This window comes from Oryx dammah, unplaced genomic scaffold, assembly GCF_014754425.2.
Source record: "Oryx dammah isolate SB20612 unplaced genomic scaffold, SCBI_Odam_1.1 HiC_scaffold_20, whole genome shotgun sequence".
NCBI classification, from domain to species: Eukaryota; Metazoa; Chordata; class Mammalia; order Artiodactyla; family Bovidae; genus Oryx; species Oryx dammah.
This window is the reverse complement of record NW_024070204.1, coordinates 56,517,716-56,534,788: the sequence shown is the minus strand read 5'-3', so window position 1 is coordinate 56,534,788 and position 17,073 is coordinate 56,517,716. Positions and strand designations below refer to the sequence as shown.

Here is a 17,073-nt window from a genome sequence, read left to right as displayed (position 1 = left end):
ACTTCCAGGTTTGAGAATAAGGCAGGTCACAGGTGAAGAATCAGGAGTCAGAATAGTTGTGTACGTCTCTAAACCAATACTGGAAGCTAGTAGAATGTGGATCATGCTTTCAATTGTTGAAGAAAAGTTATATCCAAGTTAGGATAATATACCCAACCAAATTCTTAATCAAATGTGAAAGTACAGTAAAGATATTGTCAGACATTCAAGTCTCAAAAAAACAATTTACTTGTCACTCTTTCTCAGAAAACCTCTGGAATAAGTGTTCTACCAATGTAAGGGAATACACTGAATAAAGGAAGACAGGAATGTAGGGAATAGAAAAGAAGGGAAATTTGTAGCATGCTGGTAAGGAGATATTCCAGAAGGACAGCTGTACCAAAATGGAGAGTAGCCAAGCCACATAGGAGCACAGCAGAAGATTCTAGGAGAGAAAGCCTAAGATCCTTAATCCCACAAGGACACTTTCTAGCCCTTTCACCTATACTGCCCTATTTTTAAAAAGACAAATGCATAAGAGTTTAGAATTAGGAAGAATCTTTAGAACAAATAATTTAAAAACCGAGTTTTGTAGAAAAAGAAAATGAAAACAGGTGACTTTCCAAAGTCACTCACCGGTCACAGTAGAGCCAACATTTCTTGCCATGATCCAGGTTTCTTGCCTACTTGTCCTGTAGTATTTTCATTACAATGTGCTGCTCTCCTACCTTAGATATCATCCAGTCTGTTGGTTCGTGACCTTTTTGTCCTTTATCACATCAATCTTGAAGGATAAACTACACTCCCATCATGAATAGTGGTTTGTTCTAGAGGTGATTTTTCAATCAGAAGACCAGGGACAGATCCACTCTGGGAGAAAGGGGAGGAAGTAGCATAATTCATAGCCTCCAGGACAGAGAGTAGTTGGTGAAGCTTCATCATTAGCATCACTTTCTGGCTCAGATGGTAAAGAATCTGCCTGCAATGAGGCAGGCCCAGGTTCCATCCCCAGGTCAAGAAGATCCCCTGGAGAAGGGAATGGCTGCCCACTCCAGTGTAGTACGGCTTCCCTGATGGCCCAGTGGTAAAGAATCCACCAGCAGTGCTGGAGCCCCGGGTTCGACCCCTGGATTGGGATGATCCCCTGGAGAAGGGAGTGGCTACCCACTCCTGTATTCTTTCCTGGAGAATGCCATGAACAGAAGAACCTGGTGCACTACAGTCCATGGGATCACAAAGAGTTGGTCACAACCGAGCAACTAACACATACACAAAGAAGGGACCCATATTTATTTCATGATCACCAAATGGAATCCCAGTGTTGTTCTTCAGTTGCTAAGTCATGTCCAACTCTTTGCTATCCCATGGACTGCAGCACACCAGGCTTCCCTGTCTTTCAGTACCTCCTAGAGTTTGCCCAAACTCATGTCCATTGAATCAGTGATGTTATCTAACCATGTAATTCTCTGCCACTCCCATCTCCTTTTGCCCTCCTCAATCTTTCCCAGCATCAGGGTCTTTTCCAGTGAGTCAGCTCTTCGCATGAGGGGGCCAAAGTATTGGAGCTTCAGCTTCAGCCCTTCCAATGAATATTCAAGGTTGATTTCCTTTAAAGACTGACTGGTTTGATCTCCTGCTGTCCAGGGGACTCTCAAGAGTTTTCTCCAACACCACATTTTGAAAGCATCAGTTCTTTGTTGCTCAGCCTTCTTTATGGTCCAGGTCTCACAGCCACACATGACTACTGGAAAAACCATAATTTTGACTGTATGCACCTTTGTCAGCAAAGTGATAACTGATTTTTAATACACTGTCTAGGTTTGTCATGGCTTTTCTGAGGAGCAAGCCTCTTTTAATTTCATGGCTGCAGTCACCATCTCCAGTGATTTTGGAGCCCAAGAAAACCTCCATCATTGTTTCTACTTTCTCCAATCTGTTTGCCATGAAGTCATGATCTTAGTTTTTTGAATGTTGAGTTTTCACTGTCTTCTTTCACTCTCATCAAGAGGTGCTCTAGTTCCTCTTTGCTTTCCGCTATTAGTGGTATCATCTGCATTTTTGAGGTTTGATGTTTCTCCCAGCAATCTTGATTCCAACTTGTGAGTCATCAGCCCTGCATTTCACATGATGCACTCTGCGTAAGTTAAATAAGCAGAGTGACAATATACACCGAAAAAAACATGTCCTTTTCAGCATAGGGGATTGGAATGCAAAAGTAGGAAGTCAAGAGATATCTGGAGTAACAGGCAAATCTGGCCTTGGACTACAAAATGAAACAGGGCAAAAGCTAACAGAGTTTTGCCAGGAGAACATACTTGTCATAGCAGACACCCTCTTCCGACAACACAAGAGACAACTCTACACATGGACATCACCAGATGGTCATTACCAAAATCAGATTGATTATATTGATTATTTTCTTTGCAGCCTAAGATGGAGAAGCTTTATACAGTCAGCAGAAACAAGACCTGGAGCTGACTGTGGTTCAGATCATGAGCTCCTGATTGCAAAATTCAGACTTAAAATGAAGAAAGTAGGGGAACCCACTAGACCATTCAGATATGACATACATCAGTTCAGTTCAGTTGCTCAGTCGTGTCCGACTCTTTGCAACCCCATGAATCGCAGCACACTAGGCCTCCCTGTCCATCACCAACTCCCGGAGTTCACTCAGACTCACGTCCATCGAGTCAGTAATGCCATCCAGCCATCTCATCCTCTGTTGTCCCCTTCTCCTCCTGCCCCTAATCCCTCCCAGCATCAGTCTTTTCCAATGAGTCACCTCTTTGCATGAGGTGGCCAAAGTACTGGAGTTTCAGCCTTAGCATCATTCCTTCCAAAGAACACCCAGGACCAATCTCCATTAGAATGGACTGGTTGGATCTCCTTGCAGTCCAAGGGACTCTCAAGAATCTTCTCCAACACCACAGTTCAAAAGCATCAATTCTTTGGCGCTCAGCCTTCTTCACAGTCCAACTCTCACATCCATACATGACCACAGGAAAAACCATAGCCTTGACTAGACGGACCTTAGTCGGCAAAGTAATGTCTCTGCTTTTCAACATGCTATCTAGGTTGGTCATAACTTTCCTTTCAAGGAGTAAGTGTCTTTTAATTTCATGGCTGCAGTCACCATCTGCAGTGATTTTGGAGCCCAACAAAATTAAGTCTGATGCTGTTTCCCCATCTATTTGCCATGAAGTGATGGGACCAGATGCCATGTTCTTCGTTTTCTGAATGTTGAGCTTTAAGCCAACTTTTTCACTCTCCTCTTGCACTTTCATCAGGAGGCTTTTTAGTTCCTCTTCACTTTCTGCCATAAGGGTGGTGTCATCTGCATATCTGAGGTTATTGATATTTCTCCTGGCAATCTTGATTCCAGCTTGTGCTTCTTCCAGTCCAGCATTTCTCATGATGTACTCTGCATAGAAGTTAAATAAGCAGGGTGACAATATACAGCCTTGACATACTCCTTTTCCTATTTGGAACCAGTCCGTTGTTCCATGTCAAGTTCTAACTGTTGCTTCCTGACCTGCATACAGGTTTCTCAAGAGGCAGGTCAGGTGGTCTGATATTCCCATCTCTTTCAGAATTTTCCACAATTTATTGTGACCCACACAGTCAAAGGCTTTGGCATAGTCAGTAAAGCAGAAATAGATGTTTTTCTGGAACTCTCTTGCTTTTTTGATGATCCAGCGGATGTTGGCAGTCTGATCTCTGGTTCCTCTGCCTTGTCTAAAACCATACATACATACATCAAATCCCTTACAGTTATACAGTGGAGGTGACAAATAGATTCAAGGCATTAGGTCTGGTGGACGGAGTGCCTGAAAGAAATATGGACAGAGGTTCATAAGGCTGTACAGGAGGTGGTGACCAAAACCATCCCCAAGAGAGAGAAATGCCAGAAGCCAAAGTGGTTGTCTGAGGAGGCCTTACAAACAGCTGAGAAAACAAGAGAGGTGAAAAGGAAAGATATACACAACTGAATGCGGAGTTCCAGAGAATAGCAAGGAAAGATAAGAAAGCCTTCTTATGTGAACAGTGCAAAGGAATCCCAGTAACCCCTACCCAAATAAACCATAGACTGGGGTCTGAAGCACACAGAGGGAGGGAGTGTAGAGTCTGTGGTGGTTAGTTCCACTGATGATTTGATGATGTTGTTCAAAACCTCTGAAAGGGTAAGTTCTCAGTGTGAGTGACTGAGTGCATCCTTGACCAACACCCTTTAGATAATCCTAGGGGCTCCTTGAATTCTTCCTTAGTCCTTAGAGCTGGAGAGATCTTATTCCAACTCTCTTGAATAATGTAAGTTTTTTTTTAATGATATAATATAATTAAAATAGCCAGGAAAAAGCAAATAGTTTTTAGTGTACTTATATAAGTCCTTTTTAGATGCCTGATTTACAAATATTTTATCCCAATATGTAGCTTGTCTTTTCATCTTCTTAATAGGTGTTTCACAGAACAATAGACTTTAATTTTTATAAAGTCCAATGTATTAATTTTTCCTCATAGATTATGCTTTGCTTTCAAGTGTAACAGTTTACCTATCTCTAGTTCTCCTTTACTTTTTTCTAAAATTTTTATAGTTTTGTATTTTACATTAAGTCCTTCATCCATTTGAGTTGATTATTATATAAGATATGAAACTTAGAGCACTTAGTATTTTGTTTGCTGCTGCTGCTAAGTCGCTTCAGTCGTGTCCGACTCTGTGCAACCCCATAGACAGCAGCCCACCAGGCTCCCCCATCCCTGGGATTCTCCGGGCAAGAACACTGGAGTGGGTTGTCATTTCCTTCTCCAATGCATGAAAGTGAAAAGCGAAAGTGAAGTCCCTCAGTCGTGTCCAACTGTTAGCGACCCCATGGACTGCAGCCTACCAGAGTATTTTGTTTAAGAATGAACAATTGTTCCAGCACTGTTCATTGAAAGGCTCCCTTTCCTTCATTGAATTTTTTGCTTTTGCCAAAAATTGTTGATCATATTTATGTGAGTTTGTTTCTGGATTGTCTATAATGCTCCATTGATCTGTGTGTCTATCCCTCCACCCATTCTTGATTAATGTAGCTAAAGTTGGTGGGACTGAGTTTTTCTACGTTACTCTTCTTTTTCAAAATTATTCCAACTATTCTCGTTTCTTTTCCTTTCCATAAAAATATTGGAATAATGTTGTTATCTGGAAAGAATCTTGCTGGGATTTTGATACTCACTGCATTAAGCATGTTTATCAATTTGGGGAAAATTGACACTTTTACTGTGCTGAGCATTCCAACCCACAAATATGTCTCTATAATAATTTAGATCTTTGATTTCTTTTCTTATCACTGTTTAGTTTTCAGCATATAAATCCTACATGTTTTATTAGATTTATATATATAAATACTTCTTTTTTGAAAAGTTGTAAATGATGTTTTGTTCATTCTCTTAGCATGTCCATTACGAGTATATAGAAATGCAGTTTATTTGTGTATGTTTATCTTTTATCCTTGTTGAACTCACTGATTATTTCTAGGAGTGTTTGGTAGATTCCTTGAAATTTTCTATGTAAACCATCATGTCATCTGCATATCAGAACAGTTGTACTTCTTCCATTTTGATTTGTAAGCCTTTTATTTCCCTTTCTTGACTTATTGTTGTGGCTAGAACTTATAGTACTATATTGAGAAAGAACAGTGAGAGATGAATTCTTACCTGGATTCCAACCCTAGGGGACAGAAATACTCAGACCTTAGCAGTTAGCTGTCAGTTTTTTTGTAGCCACTCTTTATCAAGTTGAGGAAGTATCCCTCTATTCCTATTTTGAAAGAGTTTTTATCATAAATGGGTGTCATATTTTGCCATATGCATTTTCTGTATCAGTTGATAGGATCCTACAGTTTTTCTCTAACTGTTAATACAGTTCAGTTCAGTGGCTCAGTCGTGTCTGACTCTTTGTGACCCCATGAATCACAGCACAGCAGGCCTCCCTCCCTGTCCATCACCAGCTCCCAGAGTTCACCTAAACTCATGTGCATCGAGTGGGTGATGCCATCCAGCCATTTCATCCTCTGTCATCCCCTTCTCCTCCCACCCCCAATCCCTGCCTGCATCAGGGTCTTTTCCAATGAGTCAGCTCTTTGCATGAGGTGGCCAAAGTATTGGAGTTTCAGCCTCAGCATCACTCCTACCAATGAACACCCAGGACTGGTCTTCTTTAGGATGGACTGGTTGGATCTCCTTGCAGTCCAAGGGACTCTCGAGAGTCTTCTCCAGCAAAAAGCATCAATTCTTTGGCTCTCAGCTTTCTTCACAGTCCAACTTTCATGTCCATACATGACCACTGGAAAAACCATAGCCTTGACTAGATAGACCTTTGTTGGCAAAATAATATCTCTGCTTTTTAATATGCTATCTAGGTTGGTCATAACTTTCCTTCCAAGGAGTAACCGTCTTTTAATTTCATGGCTGCAGTCACCATCTGCAGTGATTTTGGAGCCCAAGAAAAGAAAGTCTGGCACTGTTTCCACTGTTTCCCCATCTATTTGCCATGAAGTGATGGGACCAGATGCCATGATCTTAGTTTTCTGAATGTTGAGCTTTAAGCCAACTTTTTCACTCTCCCCTTTCACTTTCATCAGGAGGCTTTTTAGTTCATCTTCACTTTCTGCCATAAGGGTGGTGCCATCTGCATATCTGAGGTTATTGATATTTCTCCCGGCAGTCTTGATTCCAGCTTGTGCTCCTTCCTGTCCAGCGTTTCTCATGATGTACTCTGCATAGAAGTTAAATAAGCAGGGTGACAATATACAGCCTTGACGTACTCCTTTTCCTATTTGGAACCAGTCTGTTGTTCCATGTCCAGTTCTAACTGTTGCTTCCTGACCTACATATAGGTTTCTCAAGAGGCAGGTCAGGTGGTCTGGTATTCCCATCTCTTTCAGAATTAATACAGTAGATTACATTAATTGATTTTTGAATAGTCAATCAGCCTAGCATACCTTGAATAAGTGACATTTGGTAATGGTGTATAATTTTTTTAAAATATTAAATACTGAATTCTCTTTGCTAATGTTTTGTTAACAGTTATTTGCATCCATGTTCATGAGAGATGTTAGTCTTTTTTTCTAATTTTGTACTATTTTAATATGATTTTGGTATCAGAGTAACCTTAGCTTCGTAGAATATTGAGAAAGGTTTCATTCTCTTCTATTTGTTAGATAAGATTAAATAAAATTTGTATTAATCCTTTGAATGTTTGGTATCACAGCCTCACAAGGGAGGAAGTATGTGTTCTCCACTCAGCCTTTGATGATGTGGGTGGTGCCACATTTTTTTCTGTGGTATTTGACTGGAGAATGGCAGTTGTTATCTAAAAGCTTCCTGTCACTATGCTGTCTCTTTTTTGGTCCTTGACTAGAAGGAGCAGATTCTTTTTGGGGCGTTTTTGTCTCCACCTGTTGACATTGCCAGGTTGCCAGCTTCTGTAGCTCTTAAGTCTGTGCTATATGAAGCAAAAAGACATTTCAGGGAACTCAGTACTGGGTCATTTTCTAGATTATACAAGAACCCTAGCTAGTGTCTGCCTTTTCACCTTTCAGTCTTCTTATGCTTGTTTTTGTTATGTCTGGGATGTGTAGTTATACTTAATGAGAGGAATAGGAAAAATATGTCTACTTCCTCTTCCTAGAAGCAGTTCAACTGATTTTTTACAAAGGTGAAAAGGCAATTCTGTGTAGAAAAAGTCTTTTCAGCAAATAGTGCTAGAATAAATGAATATTTTTACAAGTGTTAAGTGAAATAAGTAAGTTGAAAAATATTATATATGCTACATTTTTCAAATGAGAAAAAACTTGAGACTTACATGTAACTTTATTTGTATATGTGAATGTATGTTTGAATTTAGTTATGTATAGAGAAAGCCTAGAAGAATACACACCAAATTGTGTATTTAAAAATCAAGCTAGAGAATAGTGTGTATTCTCTCCTTCCTAGATACTGACAACATAAATATTAGTGGTTATTGTCCCATTACCCTAGGATTTTGTGATCCTAATTTTGCTTGAAAAGGAAAATTTTTTAAAATTATACATGATTGTGTTGTTTCATTTCTTAAGGCCTGAAATAGTACCCACCAAACTGTCAACAATGATTAGGAATTAGAAATGAAATACTTGAAGTTTTTAGTAAATGTACATAGTTGATTTGAAATCTGTATTAAAAACATAGTGTTTTTATTAGATGTTTAATGAGTAAAAATAATCAAGAAAGGGGACATTGTTACAAGAAAAGTGCAGATCCTGACCGGTAAAATTCACCAACCAACAACCAAAAATTTTAAATGTATAAAATATTAATATCATATATTAAAGGAGATATGTGGAATCTAGAAAAATGGTACCGATGAACCTATTTACAGGCAGGAATAGACACAGATGTGGAGAACAGACAGGGGCACAAAGGAGGAGGAGAGAGTAGGGTGAACTGGAAGATTGAAATTGCCGAATGTGCACTGCCGTGTGTAAAACAGACAGCTACTGGGAAGCTGTTGTACAGCGCAGGGTGCTCAACCTCAGTGTTCTGCGGTGGCCTCAGTGGGTAGGGTGGGATGAGGGGTGGCGAGAGGAAGGCGATGTATGTATACATATAGCTAATTCACTTTGTTGTACAACATTGTAAAGCAGCTGTACCCCAATTTAAAAAAAAAAAAAATGCTTACATACCATAATAATATATAAACTGATGCTGACCTGATTCTTTCCTCTCAACACACAGGAATTAATGAAGAAGAGGAAAAGAAAAGAGCAAAAAGCAAAGAGAAAATCAAGTTGAAAAAAAAAAGGAAGAGGTATTTTTTAAACATTTTCTTTAAAAAAATAGGACTGTATATAGGATGGATTAAAAAATTTTATTTTTCACATTACAGTCTAGTTAATTTAATATTAATGAGAGTTTGGTTGTTTCAGTGAAATAACAAAATCCTTCATGTCAGGATTCAAAAATAGAGTCAGCACTCAGATACCTTAAATTTTCTTTTTTGGAGCAAATTAAGATATAAATAAATAATAGCCCCACCTGCTTCTTTTATGTATTCTATTTGTGTTCTAGAATTTTTAAATTATGGAACATTAGTCAAGTTTTAATTTGGACATACGTTGAAATTCTTCACGTACAATTTTGTCTTCATATATATGAAGTTGGGGCTTAAATATCAGTATTCTCAGAATATCATTAATGAAATTAATTAATTCATTAATTAATTGGATTTGTGTACCTATTTGTCATGCTAAAAATTCCTTCAGATCTTTCAGAATTCTCAACTATCTATGTTTTTTTTTTTTACTGTCAACTCTTTCAACAGCAACTGGTTAAAGAAATTGATCCAAAGACTTAAGAGGCAACTTCTTCCTTGGTTCATGAGTGCACTTTCATTTATACCAGAATAAGCCTATACATATAGGCACTATTTAAGGTATTTAGCAGGTAGTAATATCTAGCTTGGACCTAAGTTCTCTGATAGAGTAGGTTCTGCATGTCAGGTGTTATCTCTGTAGTTTTTGGGGAGCATGAAATATATAAGCTCCAATACCTCAGCTATTATACATATTGGAAGTTAACTCACTTTCCGGTGTTGAGAGTTAAATAACAGTGTCTAATGTAAGAACTAATGAAGGAAGGTAGAGCTCAGTGTATAATGTAGTCTGATTAGTGTATTGTTTTGTTATTTGCACTAGCACAAGATAATGGATTCCTTGTAGGAAAAGTGAGATTTTCTCTTTTCTTCCAAATTTTCATATACTGATTTTGTAGCTCACTTGCAGACCTCATTCAGACACAGCCCAGAATTAAAAGAACTTTTCTAAGTACACTTTTAGTAAAGATAATGCCACTTAATGTAGTTGCTATGTTAAAGTTTAACATTCTGCCTTAAAAAAGAGAATCCAAGTCCAAAAAGGCAAAGAAAAAAGTATAGGCAAAGAAGCAGCTCTGGTCAGAATGTAGAGGTCAAGCTGAGAAAAACAGAACTGAAGAGAGTGCAAGAGAATGCATGAGAAACTAGGCTCAGGAGAGCCAGAGTCTGAGAGGGCAAACAAGGAAAAGGAAGGAACACACTGTTACAGAAACCCCGGAGACTTGGGGTCCCTAATCAAGGGAGGCAGTCAAGGAATTCACACAGCGAGTCTCTCTACAGATGCAGCCTGTGGGCTCCTGGGTTTACTTTTCCTTCTCCTGTGTGCTTCTGTCAGATTTTCTTAGTTTGAGTTGTAACTTCTCGTGTTTAGATCACCCATCTAACTCTGGGATACCTCTTTTTGTATTATAAATTAACTCAGTTTCTGTTTTGTTCTACTTATTTGGGGTTTGGGTAAATCATTCTCATTTATTTAGATTATACATTTAAAAATATCCTTTTGTAACTACTGAAAATTATTATGGAATGCAACTGTTCATCTGTATCACTCTGTATATAAAAGAATCAAGTACTTTAACTTGAAAAATAAAAAAGAAATAACAGAAGTGCTTTTATTTTGCTGATTTTCAGCTTTCATATATTTATATGGAGGTACAATTATGGCTCTTTTTATATTACTGCATTCTTTGTGGCTCTTTTAAGAGAATAAACTAACAAGTTATTGTATACACAGTAAATTGTGTATATAATGAGAGTGTATAAAATGCCACTTTCTTTGCCTTATAAGAAAGATTTTGAAGAGTACACTGAAGGTACACAGGATGAGAAACTGAAAATCACAGAAAAGTTTTTTCATCCTTGCTGAATTTAAAACTCATAACTGGAATTGAGCAGAATAGAGTATTTATTTTGTTAGTTTCTCTGGCTAAGTGGCAAAAATTCTGATTACAGTATTTTAAAAGCATACAGATGTAAAAGGCACATTTGAGTTTCTCTATATTCTCAGCTTGTTCCAAGAAGGATTCAAAGCAGTTCGGATTCCATTTAAATGCACCCATCAGCCATAAATACAGTTATCAGTCAGTATGTATTATTACCCGTAGGTCTTATTCATCTAGTTCCACTGAAGAGGACACTTCAAAACAAAAGAAGCAAAAATACCAGAAGAAAGAAAAGAAAAAGGAGAAAAAGAGTAAGTCAAAAAAGGGGAAGCATCACAAAAAGGACAAAAAGAAGAGGAAAAAGGAAAAGCATTCCTCTGCCCCTAACAGTTCTGAAATCTCCAAAAAGTAACTGAGACTGGCCTGAGCTATTAAATTTAAAAATTTAATTTTGAAAATTATTTGACCTTCTTTGAAATTTGCCATATAATTATGCTTTGCAATAAATCACAGCCATTTCTATATAGACATTTTTTCATATATAGGACCATTATTGTCTGACAATATTTTAATGTGCTATGATTATAGAGTATTGAATCAGTCTTATTACTTGATAGCCATGCCCCAAGTATGGATATCTGTGCAACAAAACTCACCATTTTTGGTATTCTTTTCTGTGTTAATGTTATTACTTCATAAGCTGATTGTAAATTGCTTTACTACAGTCAACACAGGCAATCTACCTAGCAGTAAATGAATATTGCTGGATTAAGTGGTTATCTTCCAGTGATAAAGCGAGGTAGGCTTGACACTGAAAATTTTAAAAGCTTTATATCCTATGATAATATATTACTATTAAGATAATGAAATTCTTCACTTGGATTTTTTTTTTTTTTTTGGATGTCATAGGAGATGAAGCTGCTCTGTTGGTCTTGACGAGAACTTTTTAAATGAATGGTGTCAGCACGAATATGATAATGAAAATATTTATAACAAAATTTCACTGTTTTCTGAGATGCAGAGTTTCTAGTACCTGCCTCCTTCGTTTTTGTAACAAAATATTTCTTCCTTGTTTAAAAAGACAAGTCTAGTTCAACCTATTTGTAAGTCTCGTAGAGATGATGCTGTGTTGGGCAGGATTTTTAGGACAGACTCCTGGGTTGTTTTACAAATGTGCCATATTGGCATGTCTTAAAGAAATACCTCAAACACAGAGTTTTTTATTTAGAAGGACAAAAGCTAAATCTTCATTAGAACTGATTTTTATTGTATTCAGTATATATATTTTATGAAGCTTGTTTCTATGAGTAATGTGGAAATTTTTTATAAATGTGAACATATATATTTATTTGTCTGAAATAATCTGTAGTTTTGAAGCAGGTTTCCATTGAATTTATGATTTTATAATATGACCAGTTTGGGGTGTTTCTCTTACTTCAGTCATAAATCTCAGGAGCAGTGACAAAAATTTAGGATTAAGAATTTTATTCTGTACTTTTTAAAATTTAAGAGCCAGGGAGTTACATCATGAAAGCCTTTATATAATAATGAAAATTTTGTATGAGTCAGCATTGTCAGATGCATAGTAGGTTTAAATGTTTCTACATTTTTTTAATTTCACAATGATCAGTGTTACTTACTTTGCCAAATACTCCAATATCCCTTACATCCTATAAGTTAAATACTTTTTACTGTAGCAGCATTGAAAGTCAGCTAGTTGTCATGGCACAGCACCAAAGATTGCTGAGTACCTCACTGTGGTGCAGTTACAAATTGGTAGCCTACATATGTGGCTGTAGGTGTAATGATGAAATCGGGTAAGTATACATAACCTCCCAGGCTGGAAAGGTGTGCTGATTCTTCCTTCACCCAGCAGCCCTAGTGACCTCAGTAAGACTGGGAGAGCCTCATAGCTCCTCTGAGCATGTGCTTACCAGGCGCAGACTCTAGGGAAGCTACGTCCACATCCCTGTTCTAGCATTGCAGCCGTGGATGCTGTCACACTTGTAGCTTTTCTATAACCCAGCTTAGTCCAGTAGCCTCCTTTAAAAGATCTCCACTTGTTTAAATGTGTTAGTCAGTTATTTGGAGAGAAACACAGAGCTGTTAGGTTTTTAAGGGTTTGTTTTGCCTTTGCTGTAGTTTATTTTTAAAAACGGTACTTTATGAAAATACAGTCCTTTGGTTATCAGGATAAAAAAAGTAAAAAAAAAAATTCTATCTTTAAAAAGATGATTAGAAAGTGCTACGTGCAGATAGATGGTCTCATTGTACTGAGTGTGTAATGTGGTTAAAAGTGATTATTGTAGTGACATAGAGTTAATCCAGTTATTTGTAAGTTTTATTTCTGTTAATTGTAGAGACAATAAATTGGCTTGTCAGATTTGCTTTTTGAATGGTGGCATACTCAGTGGCTCAGGAGAGTTGTATACAATTTGGCCTTCATTAACTACTAGAGTTTGCAAATTAAAAGATTTTAATGTGTAATTTTTTTACTCCCAGAAAAAAATCTTGGAATAGTTCTTGCTTAAATTTCCCATAGTATGAGAATAGTTTATGAAAGATCTCACTTGAATAAAATACATTTGTTTTTACTAAAATAATTTCTACTAAAGTGATCTTGTTATTGTTATTAGGATTGGCTGTAAATCTCACTAATATATTGTAGGAGTAAATTAGTGACATTTCCTCTCAGGCAATGTGTAGCATAAGGAAAATTGAACTTGGTAGTAAAAATCCAAAAATCCTAGTCATTCTGACTACCTGTGTGACCTTCAACAAAGTCATTACCTTCTCTGGGCTTTGATATCTTTCATCTATAAAATATTGTACCGAATTATCTCTGAGATCCCTTGTAATCCTTAATATATATGATTATCAGTGTTTTAGTAAAATTCAAATAATAATATTTTAGAAATTATATTCATTTAGGAATATAAATTATTATATTCATTTAGAAATGGCTGCAGATAAGCAGGTAGCATTCTGTAGTGGTAAAGGTTGAATTTATTAATATAGCTGTTAAACACATGTCACTTCTCAAAGCAGATAATTGACATTTGGTTCACATCCTTACCGCTCAGTGTATGTCATTTTCACTAGATGCAGACAGAATTTATTTTTAGATTTGTATCTGTAACCTGATTATCTGAACATTTTGAGACTATTGCTTTTGAGCTGATGGACCTACACCCTACCCAGTTCCCTATTTCTTTTCTCCATATCATCTGTTGGCTAAAACCTCTCAGAGAGATCCCCAGTTTGTCACAGAATATGTATCTGTTTACATCTTTGGTTCTTTGAGGCTAAAACATCAATAAGTAAAACAACTGTGTGTATCTGTATTTATGAGCCTCTCAAATTACATGCCTTAGGTTACCTTAAACTAGATTGATGAGTTACCATTAATAGTCTAGATAAATGCCATTGAGTCCCTTCTTCAGTAAACATTTATTGAGAACTTAGCATGGCAAGCACTATGTTAAATAACTAGGGATACAGAGATTAATAAGACACATTTGCTTCTCTGAAAGGAATTCAGAGTTTAGTTGGTAGGGGAATCAGCAAACTCATCATTAGGTACAAACTGCAGTAATTGGAAGACTTCAAGGAGTACCTAAGAGTCTGGAAAAGTTAGAAGAAGCTGCCTAGAAAAAGTAATGCCTGAAGTACATTTTGATTGAGGATGAGAGTGGGAGTTAGAGCAATTCCTGACAGAATGAGTACTGTGAACAAAGCCCACAGTAGACAAGGCTGGGGGGTGTGTGTCAAGAATTACAAGCCTTTTGTAGGACAGGAGTGGTAAGAATCAAGACCACCATTCTAGGTTCTTAGGTACAAGAGAAAGAGGTTTTATGCTCCATGTTTGGGAGCTTGGACTTTATCTGTAAGCAAGAGACCCCACCGGAGAATTTTAAGAAAAAAATGCTACAGTCATGCGGTTGCAAAGAGTCAGATACAACTTAGCAACTGAACAACGAACAAGGAAAGAAGTGACTTTTATTGGGGTTTAGTTCCATCCATTTCATAATCCAATTCACAGTTTTTAAAGGATGAACTTGCTTTCATCAGAAGCCCACATAAAGAATAATTTGAAAATTTGATTTTCTGTTAGGCCCACTTTTCTTTCTAAGTTCTGATTATTTCTAAAAGCTGCAGTAACTTGTTTTCTAAAAAGCTACTGTCTTCTTTATCACACCCATCCCCAGAATTACATGCATATGTACATAATTTGGAATGCTTCGCTTTTAGTTTTATTGTAGGTTATTTCTGACTGATAGAATATATTCTGTCATGTTAGTATTTTTGGTCAGACTATCATAACTCAGTAAGCCTTCTTTTAATATTCTGTCTCAATCCTGTGAAGGTTATGAAGCACAGCTGCCTCAAAGTCCCAGTGCCACCCATAGTTGGTCTACTCAGTGAGCCCTGTCGCTCTCCCTCAGGTTCCGTGGCCCCGCAGGAGTGCTCCGTAGACTCCAGCTGATGCGAGTACTGAGACTTGATTTTTCCCAGGCGGTTGGCATCCAAGAATAGTAGGGATTTTTTATGTCCACTAAATGATACTTTCCCTTGCAGAGCCCAGGGTCTTCAGACCTCATTTATCTCCTCCTAACTCCTCCAAAATTTTGCAGAGTGCCAGAGAATTGGGTTGCCTCCCTAAGAGCATAACCCATGATGCATGCCCAGCCCCAGCCTGCCTTTCCAAAACTCTGGGGAATCAGGAGGATTTTGCTGGCCCTGCCCGTCTCTTAAGTTTTCTGCTTCTTACTCTTTATGGCCTCTGCTCTTGCCCTTAAGCAACAAAAGTAGACTAACCGGTGCCTTAACTAACTTTCTCAACTGAGATTTTCACCTGGGCAACATCTGATTAGTAATATAACTATTTTTATCTGTGTATCAAGATAGCCAGTTGTCTCGGGTTTTTTTTTTTTTTCCATCAAAGCTGGATCTGAGATCAAGAACTACCCACAAACGCTTTATGTGTTTTCTCAAAAAATAAATGAAAATTCTTTGGTTTTATAACCACATAAAATGTCATTTTTGTAGTGGAAATGTTTCAACTTTCAGACATCACACACACTCTAAGCAATTTTAATATTTAAACATTGGCAAAACTGTATTCCTTTTGAATTGGAAATAAAACACAGGCAGTAGGATGTTGCAATAATGACCTGGAATTACACTGTCAACTTAGCCACACGTGGCTGCTGAAATGTAGATTAGTTAAAGGAAAAAGTGTTTCTTCAGTTGCACTAGCCACATTTCAAGTGCTCAGGGGCCACATATGGCTGGTGGCTACCTTGCCAGACAAGACAGATACAGAAGGAACATTTCCATCATCACATAAAAACCTCTACTGGACAGTGCTAGAATTCCCAACTCGTGGTAGAAATTTTGACAGGCTAATGATCAAAAGTTTGTAACCCTGAGCTTTGCATGCCAGAGAAGAATAAAGCATTCCTTACCCACCCCCTCCCCTAACAGATCAGAGGGTATTTGGCACATCTTGAAAGGCTAGTCTTCCAGCTACAGAAACTTGGTACAACACAGTGGATATGTTTAGCAGAGCCAGCTTAAAATTAATTCTTTTTTTTCCTATTGAATTCCATTATAGGACCAGGTCTCCATCCTTATAATAGAAACCATGTTTATGAATAAAAATCTTTTAAAGCAGGTTTAATTTGCAGAAACTGTAGTTTTATTTCTAGATGTCTAAATGGTATTACTGCAGTAGACTTAGGTGGGACCAGAGAAGTAACTTGTTTGCTTTATAACTTTCATTCTAGAAATTCCTTAGGAACTTTATCAGTGAAGGATTTTTGTTATGATTAGCCCTTGGTATACAGAAAATATTTATCATGCAGGTTATACATGATATATTTTGTTATCTAATGTTAGTTTTTATAAAGGCAGTAATACATTGTGTGCTCAGCAAACCCTCTAAAAAAGGCATGGGTTGATTTCTAAGAGACTTAAGAACATGCCACTTCTCGTTCATAAGGCTACCTATCTGAGATTTAGCTTATCCGGTACCATCTCTTATGAAAATAACTGCCTCCAAGAATGAGAAACGTGTGAAATGCTGGTAATGTGACATGAACTTCTCATTGTTCCCCACATAGGTGTGCTAATCTGTGTTGCTGATAAATTCTATAATTTCTCCTGAAATGTTAGCATAATTTCATGTAATGTAGAAACACATTAATTAGCAAATAAAAGTAAACTTACTCACATGGCAATCTATCAGAAACCTAGTGGATATTTAATAAATTAACTGAATGATCAAAACTGCAACTGTGTCTCGCTTTGTGTGTGGCA

The 17,073-nt window shown here is 37.4% G+C and overlaps 1 protein-coding gene across 3 annotated transcripts in view; it reads left to right on the top strand.

Moving 5' to 3' along the window:
* Nucleotides 1–17,049, top strand: part of SREK1IP1 (SREK1 interacting protein 1) — a 39,687-nt gene extending 22,638 nt beyond the window's left edge. The window contains exons 4-7 of one of the 3 annotated variants that reach the window (XM_040262600.1): nt 8,734–8,806; nt 10,975–11,063; nt 11,478–11,551; nt 11,662–17,049. In XM_040262600.1, coding sequence (XP_040118534.1) covers nt 8,734–8,806; nt 10,975–11,063; nt 11,478–11,509 — 194 coding nt within the window. In that variant the 3' untranslated portion in view covers nt 11,510–11,551; nt 11,662–17,049. Of the gene's footprint in view, nt 1–8,733; nt 8,807–10,974 lie in introns of all 3 variants that reach the window. The other 2 variants (XM_040262599.1, XM_040262598.1) reach the window with 2 other exon arrangements.
* Nucleotides 17,050–17,073: the final 24 nt, after the last annotated feature.